The 16,287-nt window shown below is 40.7% G+C and overlaps 2 protein-coding genes across 2 annotated transcripts in view; one reads left to right on the forward strand and one right to left on the reverse strand.

Annotated features, from left to right (window-relative positions):
- GALNT3 (polypeptide N-acetylgalactosaminyltransferase 3) overlaps positions 1-5,341 on the reverse strand; it is a 44,188-nt gene extending 38,847 nt beyond the window's left edge. The window contains exon 1 of the mRNA XM_070581514.1: positions 5,055-5,341. The gene's annotated coding sequence lies outside the window, so the exon portion shown is untranslated. The remainder of the gene's footprint in view (positions 1-5,054) is intronic.
- The window catches only part of LOC103540040 (sterile alpha motif domain-containing protein 1), a 45,081-nt gene continuing 33,401 nt past the window's right edge, over positions 4,608-16,287 (forward strand). The window contains exons 1-2 of the mRNA XM_070579462.1: positions 4,608-4,619; positions 4,675-5,363. Of these exons, the coding sequence (XP_070435563.1) occupies positions 4,608-4,619; positions 4,675-5,363 (701 nt within the window). The remainder of the gene's footprint in view (positions 4,620-4,674; positions 5,364-16,287) is intronic.

Raw genomic sequence — 16,287 nt, forward strand, 5'->3', positions numbered from 1 at the left:
GCAAAAAATCTAAAAGGTGTGTGTGGATGTAGGGGGGTGTCTGTGTGTACACAGACAGGTGCAAAAACAGACTATATTTTATCACTTAAGTAAAGCACAGGATACAAGTATGCATAGGACACCTCACCCAGCTCAGGTACATATGGAGGTGCAGGGGTTTGGGTGGGGGATGCAGTTTCGTAAAAGAGGCAAGACCTCAGCTGGGTCTTAAGAACCAGTAAGAGTTATAGAGGTAAAGACAAAAGGGAAGATACCCTCGGCAGTGAGAGTAACAAAAGAAAAGCACATAGGGAAAAAAAAAAAAACAATGAAAGCTGTTGCTGGAATATAAAATTTTGGTTTACAAAGAATCCATAGTCAACCAAGGGTCAGATCCTGTGGGACCATTTTAAGGGCCATAGGTCCTATCCTGGGGGCTATGGAAAGTGATTAAAAGATTTTAAGCAGATGAGAGACAAGTTCAAGTCTACATTTTTAAAGAAATCATCACCTCCGGGGTTCTGCTGATGATGGATTTAAGCATAACACCATCAGCTGAGATATAAAGCTGTGGTATCCCAGTCAAGAGGTGATGAGACCCTGAACTAGGGCAGCAGAGGTTGGGGAGGAATTTGTGGGGCAGGGGGAGGTGGAAAATGTTAAGGGGATTCAGTAATCTGATAGTTGCGGAGGCTAAGAAAAAGAGAGTGAAAAGAGACCTCTGGATATCTGGATACTTGGATAGTGGTACAGATCCATAACCCATTCTCCAAAATCCCTAGAGCCAAACGTTTTTCAAAATTCAGGATATTTTGGATGTTAGAAGGGTGATATGGTTTACATACCCAGTGTAACAGTGCACCCCCAGCAGGGCATAGGACAGTACCATGTAATCAAACACAGAACTATTTCTGCAGCACGGCACATCCCACCAAGTGGGATAGATGATAAATGGCTTCCTGACAGTTCACTCAGGTTTTGCAGGAAATGCATTAAGTTTTTCTGACAAATGAGTTACCAAAACCCAAAATTTTGGTTTTCAGAGATTTTTTGGTTTTGGAATTGTGGATAAGAAATGGTAAATGTACTAATACCTATAAATAGAATACAGGAAGTGAAATAGGTTCTGTTGTGTTTTGTTTTGATGGCATGAAGGTTTTGGTTCACACAGCTATAATCTCAGGTAATTATGACATCTTAAAGATGTCCAGCAGGCAATAGGATAGATGAGCAAACTAGTTTGGACACCGAAACGGAAACAATTATGGGGAAAAGGTGTACTCACGGAAATACGCTCTATTTAGTGCCAAAAATATGAGGCCAACTCAGAGAACAACTCAAGGAGAATTCATCTAATTGTCAATAGTCACTAACGACCTAGAATTCGGAATCCTACTTGTCTTTGCTTTGCCCTAAGTTAATGCACTTTGGTCTCTTACCATCAGGGGCATTGATCTGAATTCAATGTTGCTATTGGCAGTACATTAATTGCGTTAAAATTACCCAAATTATATAAAACTAATTATTTTGATACTAAATAGATGCATAATTAGGTAATTGACAATAATTCCTTCTCAATCATACTTTATAACAATAAAAGATCCGTCATACCAGATGCATTTTTACACTTTATGGACCAGAGAACTGAGTATGTTTGAAGATGACTTGGGCATTGATCATTTCCAAACTATTAAACACACACACATTCCTCTTTTTTTGGAGAAAAAATCCTTCTACCAGGAATGGGAATGCAGGTTAAAATTAAAAGTTTCCATAGAAGGTTCAACCATCCAATCAGAGCTTCCAAGCCTACACCCCTACAGGTCATTTAGGGTTCTAATCTAATCTCTCAATCTCCCAGTCTAGTCTTCTTTTGGGCAAGGGGGTATGACTCCTACAATTCATCTCTCATATCTGTTTCATATCAAAAGGAAAAAACATAAATTAACAGATGACAAACCAAATAATAAACTGGCCTATATTTAATCATTTTTTTCAGACTCTACTCAGCATTATAACTCAGCCACAAAATTTAGAATTTAGAATTTAGCCAAATAGAATTATTTTTCTCTCTCAAACTTTCACTTGATAATTGTTACCACCAAAATCCCCTCAGAAAAACCTTTCCAGTTTTTCCTGCCCCCAAACATACTACAATATGCTGAGAACTCGTTTAAAATGCAATAAAGTACAATGAGGTTCCATGCATTTCCCGATGTGTGAGAGATGTAGTCTAGCACAAGGTCCTAGAGTCTCAAGCCCTCCAATAAACGTTTAATAAGGATTACAATATAACTTTATATATTAAAAAATGTAGTTTGACTTTCTTTCTTGGGAGTGCGTGTGTGTGTGTATATGTGTATGAAAGAGTAAGCTGGTAGAAAAAGCCTTAAAAATGTAAATTCAATAGGATACTGCTATTTTCTTTGTAGGTTCCAGCCCATTTGTGGTCATAAAATCAATCCAGTGCATTGAGACCAATATTTTTTTAAATAAAATAATGGAGAACACCCAGGTTGTAAGGTTAAGTATTATTTTGTGAAACTTGTTTCATTTACACACACACACGTTAGAATGTACTGCGTTGAGGCATAGAATGCATTTCTTACTGAGGATTGCAGTCCAAATAAAGTTTAAAAACACTGATATGGAAGTATGCTTGCCAACCAAAAATCTAGACTGTTGCAAATGGAGGGATGACCCTGGGTCCCCGCCTCATAAAATATATTTTAAGCCAGTACAATAAAATATCAGAAGACTAAATTATGTTGTCCATATCGACTCCAAAAATTAACTGTGGCTCTGAAATGCCAAGAAAGGATTAAAAAATCTCAATCCACATGGCATCTTCAATACACATGCGATCCACAATGAGAGGAAAAGAATGATGACCTCGCTCAGTCTCCCTTGGATCAAGCATCAACTGGACGAGAAGAAAAAAAGGGTAAATCAGAGCTGGACAAAGAACAATTGACTGTTTTGTGATTACAAAGGCCTTGCAAACTCTATCAAAGACAAAAATATAAACATCTTATGGTAAGTGAGAATGTAGGTGGTGAAAAGTAAAGATAACATGAGCCTTGAGTCAAGCCACTGGAATAATATTGCCATGTCTAGCACTAACTTGCCGGGTGAACAGACGTTAGAATACCTCTCTCAGCTTCAGTTTATCACAAACTGAAAGGGTTGGCTCGATATCCAAAGTGAGGAGGCGAGCCTGAGAAGGCTAGGGCTAGAGGAGATGCCTGATTTGTTTGTAGGCCTCATTACCTTAGTCAAGGGAAGCATTATTTTTCCTGTTTTACAGGAAATTTTAACTGAGGCACACTGTTACTCTAAGGTAAACACGTTACATTTCTCCCTAGAGTTAGAGGAAAGGTGTCTAATAACATTTGGCCCAATAATCAATGAAGATTTAATTAATACTCTAAACTCAGGGAGCAACACCTACATTTAATTTTTAAATAGTATTTAGCACATTTTATTACTCTGTACGGAGACAAGATTAAGAGGGCAGGTGAAACTCTTGAGAAAAGCAGAAAGCACTGATTGAAAATATCATTAATAATTATGTCCTATTATGCTGTGGTTGATTTTTTAGCTTTACCTGCACTTAAAAAAAAAAAAACTACATGTGTTGCTTAAGGCATTTTATGTTAAGGGTGCAATTTAAAATGTATTTTTAAAAATTAGCAAAAGTAGAACTAAACAAATCTAGTCAGTGGAATTGCCACGTATTAGAAATTTCTATATAAAAACGCTAGTTAAAGCAATATAAAAGCAAGACAGTTGGTACAAATAAATCACTCAGTATGTTTAAACTAGTAGGTATGCTAAACTCAGAGAGTAAAAGTAAAAGTTAAATGTAAAGAAATCTAAACGTAGGGTATGACTTTAACCTTACGTATTTTAGCCACAAACTCAAAGAAAAATTTGTACGGTAACAGAAGCAAAAGATTTTCCCACAATCAGAAATTCTCAAATTAAAACGTAGCAACTTTCTGATTTTTCAACAATAGAATTTGAGTCTAAATGTCTTCATTATGTAGTATAACTTCTATAGCAAGTTTTGTTAGCTTAATAACGTTCTAAAAGTCAGAAAAATTGATGACTCCATGGGTTTGATGAGTTTGAAGAGAGAAAGAAATAAAAGTCCAAGGTAAGCACCAGTTTCATCCTCAATTCTTCGGCTTCAGAAAAGCCTAATTAGGCAAGGAAAGGAATTTGGGCCTGGCACACCCAGGTTCAGACGTGGCAGGATCCTGAAACTAAGTTTTTTTGAACCTTTGAGTCATATGCCACAGGCAAACCATAGCCGCGATACACAGGTCGTTAAGTCAACAGGTCCTTTAACCAGATGGAGTGCGGTTGGTGAGTGGCAGTTGGATTTCCTCCTGCCACGAAAAAAATAACTGTTTTCGATTAAACCAGAAAGTGGGCGCAGCTCTGGCTTAGGAAGCGCCCCCGGAAAAGTGTAGAGACCAGAGAGCGAGCGAGCGAGAGCTGTCCGCGTCCCGACCACAGAGCGCTTTCCAAACCGCTCGGAAACCATTGAAACGGCTCGGGCAGCCGCAGCTTCCAGCCTGGGACTGTCTGGGGTCCGCCTGGGAAAGTTGCCTGCCAAAGCCATGCCCTCCCCCGTCGCGGGCTGCGCCCCCTAGGCACACGGGCCGGAGGAGCCTGGCAACCTGTTAGCCCGAGTGGAAGCGCGGCCGCCTCGCGCCCGGCCCAGCCCCCTCCGACCCCCCACTCTGCCACCCTCCCAGGGACAAGCTCGGGGGCACCAGGACTTCGGCCCGGGTCTGGCCCTTCTGGAGCCTCCCTACAGAGGCTGACAGGGGCCACCGCGGGCGACAGGGCTACCCCCGGGGTACCCCCATCCCCAGGCCTCGGGCGCCCCCTTCGGCTTCTCCTGCGGGGCAACCGAAACGCTGCTCTGGAGCCCATCTAACCAGCCCCCAGACCGTCTCCCTCCCGCCACCACGTGAACCTCCGCATCCGTCCTGCCACCCCCTCCGACGCCGCCCAGGGGCTGCCGGCCCCAGCCCCGGCCCGAGCGCCGGCCGCCGGCTTACCTGGCGGGTGGGCAGGCAGGACGGCGGGAAGTGGCGGCCGGGCGGCGCTGGACGTGGCCGAGCGCCAGGTGCAGGTGGTGGCGGCGGCGGCTCCGGTTGCTGTCGCTACAGTTGCCGCTCAGTCCAGCTCCTCCTCCGCCACCGCCTCCTGGGCCTCCCGCGTTGCCAGGAGAGGCCGAAGCGAGGCTCCGCTTCCTCTCAGAGTCTCCCAGGTGAGCTCCAGCCTGCGACGTCGGCAGGGGCGAGGCCCCCGAGCCGCGCCTGCGCGCCGGCCGCCTGCCCCGCCCAAGCCCTACCTGAGCGCTCCAGGTGAGGACCGGGGACCGCGCGGGCGGGGGCGCCGTCCGGGCCGGCGCGGCCGCCGCGCCTGCTCTCTCCGCGGTCGGCGCCGCCGGGTGTTCGCGCGAGGCGTTCCTCGGCCAGTCTACATTTCACGAGTCCTTCTCTGACCTGGTGGCCGGGGTCACCGTGTAACCAGCACACAGTCTGGGTCCTTGGGGAGCCAGAAGGTCTAGATTTCCCTCCCACACTGCCCTTCCTCTACGGTTCGCCAAAATGAAGGGGAGCGCTGCCCGGGGACTGGGGGGCCCAGTGCCGCCGAGGACCACCTCATGACCGCAGCAGCTGTCGGCTCATGTAGTTTCCTCCAGCAGGGTTCAGCAGCTTCTGTCACCAGTTAGGTTCGTGAGCTCTTGGGTGAGCTTCCTTCCCATGTAGTCTTGATTTCATCACTTGAGTCACTTCAGCGCAGCTAGTGGTTTCCGTTTCTGTAAGCGCGCGTTCTGGTAGGGGCGCCCCACGTCCAAAGGAGGAGCCTCCCTCTTCCGAAGAAGAGCCTCTGGTATTTGGCAGAGCCTTGCTAATTTGGGGCGCGCCACCCCTTCCTGGGTTGCTGTCGGAAGGCAAACCAGTTCCCCAATGAGAGGGAAAGCAGACACAATAGATAGAACCCCGCTGTCCTTGTTTGGAAAGACACTGTGATTTCCCGGAGAGGGCTTGCTTCTGCTGTGGGTTTGCTTACAAGCTCAACGTCTATTCGGAAGGTGAGAACGCAGACTCTATGGAGATGGTGTTTTTCGCCGTTGCTTTTAAGAAAAATTTTTTAAATAGTATTTTTTTCTTTTATGGTATTTACAACTTTCTGTTTCATCCTTCTGTCTGCTGTTATGACAAACATCGACACACCCGAAACCAGGACTTAAAATGACCTTTATACCCTCCTATGAACTCATTCATTTATTTGGCTCTACGTTCAATGTACATAGGAATATAAATAGAGAAATAGCTGAAATTGTTTTAGTAGCGTGCTTAATTGCATAGTGGCAGATTTTTCTATAAAGTTTAGCTGTGGCCTTCCTCCTACATTTTTGACACATACTGTTATGGTTCCTATTTATTGGTATGTTAGTGTTATGTGTGACCTAAAATTAAGGTGTGGAAATACTGGTTAGTACAGTATCAACAGGTGTACCTTTGAACTCAGCTAGTTTGGCATTAGTTTGAGCATCCACAATACTATTTTATAACACACCGATGAAGTGGATTTAAAACTTTAGATGTTTGTCTGTTTTGTATATATGATTATTTTGAAAGCATCATGGAATCTTTATGTTTGTGACGTTTTAATATCAGTACCTACAAGCAATTTTTAAGCTCTCTCTCTCCGCAAAAAAGTTCAGGAGCTACTTATATATTACCGTACTAACTTGATAATATTCGTCCTTAGGTCCACGGCTGAAAAAGATAACTATCCAAATTCTCTCTCTTTTTTGTTTTTTGAGGTTCTACAACTTTCTTTGCTGTTTGCCTCTAAATGGAGTTTGGAGTGTTAGTCTTTGGGAAATTTGGGAGAAAGCCTAAATGTATAACCTAAAAGTCTGTATCTCTTGTCTTGTTCCACCCATCCCTGAGAGAGGCAGGAGCGAAAGATCCTCAGAGTTTTCGTCTCCACTAGGCAAAGAGCAACAGTTTTCACTGACAGAGCAGGACAGAGCAGATGGCTATAGGATAGCAATCTGGTGAGATTCATTGACAGCAAGACTGTAATGTCAAGTAACAACTGAAAAGAGAAGCCAGGGGAGACCTATAAAAAGAGAGAGCGAGCAAATAGGACCAAAATGCTGCATGAGTGAAAAAAGAACAGAAAAAAATTCTAAAAATCAGTAGTTACTAAAAATTGACTGTCAGTTTTACAATGGAGACAGATAAGTTAAGCAAGGAAAGTAGGGGCCGGCCTGGGTGGTGCAGCGGTTAAGTTCGCATGCTGCGCTTCGGAGGCCCTGGGTCACTGGTTCGGTTCCTAGGTGCAGACATGGCACCGCTTAGCACGACATGCTGTGGTAGGCGTCCCACACATAAAGTAGAGGAAGATGGGCACGGATGTTAGCTCAGGGCCAGTCTTCCTCAGCAAAAAGAGGAGGATTGGCGGCAGTTAGCTCAGGGCTAATCTTCCCCCCCAAAAAAACCCAAAAAAACAAGGAAAGTAGTATTTCTGGGTCTGGCATACCTACCAGCATTACATGTACTATTTCATTTCATTCTGAAAGCAAAGCTTAAAATTAATGAAAGATTTTTACTTAACAATAAAATTAAAATGTTGCAGGCCCAGGGAAAATATTATTATGCTGAAATGTTTAATGCCCTAAATCCAATAAGATGAAGGGTTTGTGAAAGTATCATCCTATTCAAAATTATGAAATAAAGAACTTGTTTTATAAGGGGAAATTTAGCATTTCATCAGAAAGTAAACCCCAGGAGACTTAGTGTAGACATGCTTCTCAGAAACAAGCTTATTTTAATTGTACATGTTTGGCATATAATGGCAGTTAACATAGAAAATTGAGCAGATTTTACACAGGAAAGAAGAGAGACAAACATCTCTCTCCTTCTCTCTCTCTCTCCATACACACACACACATACACACAGGACTAGCCAGAAAGTGCTCATTTATATGGGTTTAAAATAATACTCACCATTTAATTATTTCCATTTACGTTTAAATTAATGCCAAGACCAGTATCTGGCACTTAGTAGGGGCTCAATAAATATTTGTTAACTGTGTAAATTGACCCATTAAATACCATGAAAAAACCAGTATGCATAGTGTCTTGAGCAGCGTACAAGTCTAAAGATGGCTTAACTAAGCATTATGGAGAAATATCTGGGGCAAGTAAAAGTAATGGACTAGGAATCTGAGGGCCAAGCAATAGCTCCCAGTTATCCTGTACCTATATTTCATAAGGCTCTATGCAAAGCAATTTATACTCCTGCAAGTGACTTTATTTCTGGGCTTAAATTTTCTCTTCCACAAAATAAAATAGTGGTACAAGATGATCTCCATGTTCCTTTACACTCTGATTCATGTAAAGTCCATGATAAGAGAATGTTCATACAAAAAAAGGAACCAAAAACCTTCTGGATATAGAAATAATAATTAATGGAAAACAAAGTTAAAGACGTATACTGCTTAACTAGATTGAAATTTTAATTCATAAAAATTAATTGTAGTATATAATGTATGGAATACAATTGTTCAGATTCACTAAGTCTAACTTTAAACATTTTTAGCTTGTTAATTGCTTAATTGTTGGTTACCCAGGGCTTAGCAACTTTAGTTTGAAACATACTGCCTAATTTAGCCTTTAAAAGCAATTTTTCCTCATGTGGGAACTGGAGTCTCCAGTCAGGGTCTCAAAGGCAAATTAAGAGATTTGGCTCAGAGACTAAACAGACTGAAATAATTTCTACTAAAAGAATTGAAAGGGTATTGATTCAAGAGGAGAATAGTGCTGGTATCACAGTGAAGAGCCAGAAATATGTGGGTATTTTTAAATAACAATTCAGCATAATTCTATATTGCGTTTAAAACATTACATGAGTTAAAACAGTGAAAACATGAATAGATTCTTTTTAGTATGAACTTTCATGGATGTTGTTTTATATGAGAATTGCTTATGATTTTTTTTTTTTTTTTTTTTGCCCTGAAAAATATCATCAGAACAACCATCTGGGACTTTCAAAGAAATACAGATTTCTCTGCAGGCACTTATTGACTTAAATTGCAATAGAACTATGTCTTGTTAATCTTGTATCCTTAATGCTTGGCACATAGTAGGTGCTCGATAAATATTTGATGAAATGGATTGAATAGAGTGCAGAGTTTCAAGCTTTTAAGCATTAGCATAAGAGCAAAAAGAAATGCCATGCTGAGTCAGACTCATTCAATCTAGCTAGCTCGAAATTCTGACAGTGGCACCAAAGGATATTTTGTGGGAAAAGATGGTGACAGTCCTGCATTACGTTGACCTCAGAGATGTACTCTAGGTATCCTTGACTCACTCTTTCCTAAACTGATGTCTCTTTTTCTGTAAAATGATTTTTTTCATTGTAAAGCAATTCGTGTTCATGATAGAAAAATCAGGAACCGCAGATAAGCTGAAAGAAACCAGTTTTGAAACACCCAAAATTCCTCATTTGAAGACGAATAAGTGCTAACGACTAGACCCTTTTCTATTATATATCTTTCCAGATACTTTCTATTGAAAAAGTTGGGGGAGTGGAATGGGAGTGATGGAAGGAGACAGGGACATGTTTTTAAAATGAAAATCAGCCGCTTATTATGGAACAAGAAGATTGTTTCCAAATTTTGCTATTGCAAACCATGCTGTGATGACCACACTCCCATCTAGTGATCCCTAGCTTCATCTGCTGAAACATTTATGATTTTCTTCTGACTGTTATTAGGGCACTTTGTATCGATCATCCAGGATCCTAAACAATGATGGTATCATTAGAGGCATCACATCACAAAGACAAAATATAGATAATATGTTAACAATTTAGCATTTTCTCTTTGTAAGAATATTAATTCTAGTTACCAAACCTTTATGGGAAGGATGCTCATTATAATTAAAACCTTATCACTTTAGAAATATGGAAGTAGAATGCCCCCTTATTTTAGAAAAGTCAAATCTCTTACCTTCTCTTGATCATAACACACTCAGCTTCCTACCCCTGAAAATCTGTGTGTCTTTTGATGTGATATTCTTCCCTCTCTTTGCCTCTCCAGATTCCCTCCAGCTGAGCTGAAGGCCCTAGTCTCCCACAGAGCCTCCAAGATCAGCCCAAATCACCTTGGTATTTCTTATTTCCAGTGCAGTCGCATGAAGTAAACTTCCCTCCTCCCTTGGCCCTCAGCCCCCATCCCTACTACAATACCATGAAGGGTGAATTGAGGACAGACACTACCTGGGCATGGTATCATTTATTGCCAGATGAGTTATAATAATTTGTTAAATAACTTAAGTCATAGACGATAAGGATGCTCTTTTAGCATAATAGGTCTACGGTAATGGACCAAAAGAAATAGCATCATCGTAATTAAGTTAAAGAGAGAAACATTGATTTTTCATGTATACTAGAAGGGGAATTTTCAAGGAAATTATACTTTTTGAGTGTCTTTGATTTTTAATTTATTGGCAGAAAAGTCATTTGCTGCCCAAGAAAGAATCTCATCGCCATACCTCCTTCCATACATCTAATCACAGAAGCAGAATGCGCCTGTTCTCCACTTCCAAGGGAGTCAACAGACTCTAAGACCCAAGCGTGCTCCTCCCCTCTACAAAGCTTCAGGGACAGGAGTCCCTGACATGCAGCTGGCATTTGGGGCTGCTCAGAAAAGTCACTGCTAGGGAAGGAAGTTTGTTTATTCCTATTAAAAGAGCTGGTGGATAACAGAAAAAAGGGGAGTAGGGCCGGAGATATTGCAGACAGGGGTTAAAGGGCTTAGAAACGGCAAAGAAGGAGAATAGAAGACGAAGGAATCACGCATGTGAGATAGCCTCTGGAGGCTGGAGGAGAATCTCTGGGGACATGTCCCTCTCGAGGCCTGGAAATATGGCTTCACTCCTGGGAGTCAATAGGGAGCAGAGGAGGTAAACCAGGAACGACACCCAATTTCTTTCCTCTCCCTCTCCCCTCACTGCAAACTCTGTGCAGCTTTGGAATAACTACCTGAACTCCGTGGTAAAGATTTTAGCCTTCATCAACATCCAGTGTGTATTTGAGTCACAGTAAGATGGCATCCAGCAAGGCCTCTCATGGCCTAAACAGTGTTTTGTGTGAATTAGAAAATGTCACCAATGGGTGGAGAGAATCCAAAGGCACATGGCTTGGCAAGTGGATGACCCTTCCTTGTAGTAAATGCACATCCACTCCAGGGCATCCGACTGGCTGAATGGAACCCAGACTGCATTTCAGCCCTACTTGCCCTGTGGCAGGTTACCTCTATGCAGTGCACAACTTACACAGCCTGGTGTCCAATCAGGTGAAGGCTGTTTCCTCACCCTTTGAATCTTGAGTGTCTGTGCTAAACTTGCATTGACCAATGGAATATGACGGAAGTGATGTTATGTGACTTCCAAGGCTAGGCCTTAAGAGATTTTTTCTGTCTTCCTCCTTTACTCTCTTGGAATGTTGCCATGCCATGAAGACGCCTGGAGTGAAAGACCATGTAGAGAGAGGCCCAGCTGCCCCAGGTTCCAACTGAGCTCAGACCCCAGCTGACCACTAGCTGAATGCAACTTTGTGACCGAGCCTAGGCAAATACCAGCACTGAACCACCTGGTCAACCCACAAAATCAGGAGAAATATTAATTTGTTGTTTTAAGCCACTAAGTTTGGGGGGAGTTTTTAAATTTGTTTAACTATTTCATCTAAATTTGGTCTCTCAACAAGAACATAAGCACTTTTTATATTTGTGCACCGTTCATACTCTCCCTGATCATACAGAGAAAGCTTTTGAGTTGCAAAAGCTTGGATTTATTGGAATTTCAAAAGTCTAAGCCTGGAATAACTGTGTAAAACATATGCCATAAACCATATATTTTAAAGAATATGTACTCAGTCTAAGCAGTTTGCTACTCCTACCCCAAATTTTGATAAAATTTTTGCAGAATGGGCAAAGAGAAGAAAATCAGGGTGAACTAGGGGTGGGGGATTGGCAGAATGCCTGAGAAGAAGCCCTGTAACCTCACCATGCAAGAATGCCATATTGCACAACCTCAGGGGCCACCATTCACATAGAATAAGATGTGCAGTAATACACAGTTGGCCCTAAATCCAGACTGGTGAGGGGACTCTGAGAGCAAAAGAGAACCTGAGCTCATAGGCCCTATGCTGGACAGCAGTAAGACCCCAAGGTTAATCCTTGCCTAATGTTGGGTAAAAATGGAAGACATTTCTAAATGGGGTCGTGAGGCAGATAGGCCTTGGACAGCCCCACAGCCCTCTTGTGCCCCAGAAAGATTCGGAGAGCTCCAAGAATGTCTTCCCATGTAGGTGAGAGTGATTTAGATCTGCGTATTTTGGAAATTAAATTTTATGGGAGGACAGGCATGCTCATTCCTTTACCTATTGTCTGTGGCTGCTTTGATGCTACAAAGGCAGAATTGAGTAGTCGTGATTAAAAACTATGGTCCACAAAGCCTAAGATATTTACTGTCTGGCCCTTTATAGAAAAAAATTTGCAAATCCTTATTTTAGATGAAGCACAGACAACTGGGGAAATCTAAACCTTGTGTGAAAATGCAAAACAAAAAAAACTGTGTAGATCACGACCACAGGTGCATTGGGACCAGGATGTAGTATCAGCACATGACAGCCTGGATACCTGTGGCCTAAGGCTGATTGTCTCACACAGATACGTTCCCCAACTCCCATCCCATACCTTGCACTAGCGAGGACCTATGCAACGTCTCTGCATCCCTTGTGAAATAGGGGAAGTTCCAGACTTTACTGAGAGTTAGTTGTTACCACCTGGTGTAATAGGGATTTGCAAGAGAAATTAATCTTAGCTATAGACATAGAAAAATAGTTTTACATTGTTTGTTATATATCTAATTGTCTTCAGAAACTAGCACCCACCACAGGCCTTCCATAGTGATAAGCACAACAAAAATGGACGCAAAAGAAATCTTTGTTGAATGTTCAGCCTCAGTGGGATCTCCTTTGGTCTCTTACCTTAGAAAACTGCTTGATGGCATTACCATATCATATAGGAAGTGTATTATTCACAACTCAGGTCTTATATAATCTTTCTCTGATGATGGAGATGTAGCACATTCCTTTTCAGTTCCATCCCCTCCCTCTACTGTAAGTTTTTCCATTCCCTGAGGAAATTCCCATTCTCTCTCTTGTCCTAAACCCCGAAAATAAAAGAGAATGGTGGATAGGAAAACATGAATGAAGTGAGGGAAGAGACAGTGGGGCAGGGATCCTGAGGTCTGTGGTTTATGTCACAAAAAAAACCACTGGTAAGTGTTCTGGATGATAAGGAAGTTGCTTATAATCTGTTGCAACAACTTGGTGTTCTTGTACTGAGAAAATTTTACTTGCTACTTTGAGCAGAGAGACCATTTGCTGAAAACTAACTTTGTACCAGGAATTATTCCTACTTTATCCATTAAGTTGCCGCAAAATTCCTGTGTAATCTTTCAGGTGAGGAGACCTCTGTGAGAAGCTCCAAGATGCACAGCTTATAGAACTGGAATGTGAAAGCAAGCCTGTCACACCCAAAAACCTGCTCTATAAACTACTCCATATTATAGAAGTTACAAAATCATTTCCCCTGATTCCAAGTGTGAATGATTTGGCATCTTTAACTTGTCTTTAAGCAGTCGTTGACAATTTCTATTTTTACAGTTTCTGTTCCATTCATATAATGGTAACATAGGGAAAAGTTAAACAATGTAAGTTTTTTTCACACATAAATTTTACAATATCTTCAAATGTATTAAAACCAAACTTAATTTTACTTCATATAAAGATTCCTTTAAGGGGCCGGCCCAGTGGTGCAGTGGTTAAGTTCACACATTCTGCTTTGGCGGCCCAGGGTTCGCTAGTTCAGATCCAGGGTGTGGACCTACACACCACTTGTCACGCCATGCTTTGGCAGGCATCCCGCATGTAAAGTAGAGGAAGATGGGCACAGATGTTCGCTCAGGGCCAGTCTTCCTCGGCAAAAAAGAGGAGGATTGGCAGCAGATGTTAGCTCAGTGCTAATGTTCCTCAAAAAAAAAAATAAGAGATTAAAAAAATAAGGATTCCTTTAAATATAAGATGCTATAAAACAATGGCATACCAAAAAGCAAACACACTGTGTTCTACAATCAAAACATTGAGGATCTCAGCAATCTCTAGATAACTCAGGAAGACAAAAAGAGGTATAAAACTATCTATCTCAATACAGTGCTCTATTTAACAACAGGAACATGAATTGCGCATTTGGATACTTTAAGTATAGTGAGGATTTTTTAAAAGTGGATTGTTATAATTTCGGTATAATTGTATAATAACCGGTTATGTGATACTTAAAAACATAAAACAAGATCCTCCAAAGTAAGGCTTTGTAATATTTAATAATATAATTTTGTCCATTTAGTTACAACTAGAAAAATATAAATAAACTACCTCCAAATTGATATTTTGACATGAAAATAAGAGTCTCTCTTACTTTTAGGTACCATAAACTTTAGTGATAGTGAAATACTTGTAAAGACTTTTGGACCAATGATTCTTAACTAAATCAATCTCTTAACAGAAGCGAAAATGTAAATTGAGAAGATACAATAAAGTTCATTAATATCTAAATGAAATTGTGAGTTTTGTAATTTAATTGTATTGGAGTACGTACAAACACACTAGATAGGTGAAATTTCAGTGTTTGGATTGTATTTAAGGAATCAGTCTAGAAATATATAATAGAAAACTATTCAGTGAAAAAGTAGACCAAAATAAGAATGCTCATGCATAAATATATTTTACAATATCTCAGTGAGAAAGTTTTCAAAATAATGTTTCATTTCTAAAGATTGTCAAAAGCAAAAGACCTGGAACAGCCTGTCAATTTATTTTATGGAATTTGTTCTTTCGTAGCATCACAGACCATAATGAACTGGACTGACTAGTGTTGCCATCTTTTTTTTTTTTTAATGGCAATTAAACACTGCCATAATCTCATGGAAATCAGGAAATAAAATCCCAGACCTCACACAAGTAGATGAGTTATAAAGGACTGAAAGATTTTATTACTTTTAAGATATTTTGCTTGGGGCAAGTCCTGTAGCCTAGTGGTTAAGTTAGGGTGCTCCGCTTCAGCAGCCCGGGGTTCACAGATTCAGAACCAGGGCACCAACCTAGCACCATCATCAAGCCGTGCTGTGGTGGCATCCCACATAAAATAGAGGAAGATTGGCACAGATGTTAGCTCAGTGACGATCTTCCTCAAGCAAAACGAGGAAGATTGGCAACAGATGTTAGCTTAGGGCCAATCTTCCTCACAAAAATATACATGTATTTTTTGCTTAAATACAATAATGGCAATGATTGTATAGCATCCCTTGGTTTTTATTGTTTTTTACCAAATACTGAGCAGTTTCAAAAGAATGTTTATGAAATGCATGCAATATATAAAGAATCATAATATGATGACCAACTGTGTACCTACCACCTACTTAAAGAGAAAGAATATTACTCTGTTATCTTCTGTGCGACCCTCTCAGGTTCTGTGCCTTCCCAACTTTGAATTTTGTGCTAATTATCCCCCTTCTTCAGAATTTTGCCACATACATTTATATGTCTAAATAAAATATTGCCTAATTTTGTATGTTTTTGACCTTTATATATTATGGAAACGTATTGAACGTGTAATATTCTACTACTTGATTTTTTTTTGCTCTCTATGTACACAAGATTTATACATGTTTTCGCATGTAGCTAGTTAATTAATTTTCACGCTGTATTGGGTTTATCCATCCTACTTTTCATGAATATTTGAAAAATCTCCAGGTGCGTCTGTGAGAGAGAAAGAGATTACCAACAGTGCTGCTAAGAACATTCTTATACTTGCCTTCTGGTGCATGTGAAAGAACTTCCCTTGGATAAATACTTAGAAGTGAAATTGCTGGGTTAGCATTAGCCCATTTGTTTTCCAAAGTGGTTATATAACACATCCTTATGGTTTTGATGGCATCCTCCTTTACTGAGCTATAATATATATGTTATATACGTATATGCACACAATTATATAATTACTCTTTTTAATATAAGCATTAATTCTTTTCTGAAAATTTTATATACTAGAAATCTAAATAACAGTATTAGTGCTGTTTTTTCAAAGAACTAAGAATTGTGAAAGATGTGGTTGATTGGGAATTTTTGTTATTTGTTGCCAGGA

The sequence above is a fragment of the Equus przewalskii genome, chromosome 17 (assembly GCF_037783145.1).
Source record: "Equus przewalskii isolate Varuska chromosome 17, EquPr2, whole genome shotgun sequence".
Taxonomy (NCBI): domain Eukaryota; kingdom Metazoa; phylum Chordata; class Mammalia; order Perissodactyla; family Equidae; genus Equus; species Equus przewalskii.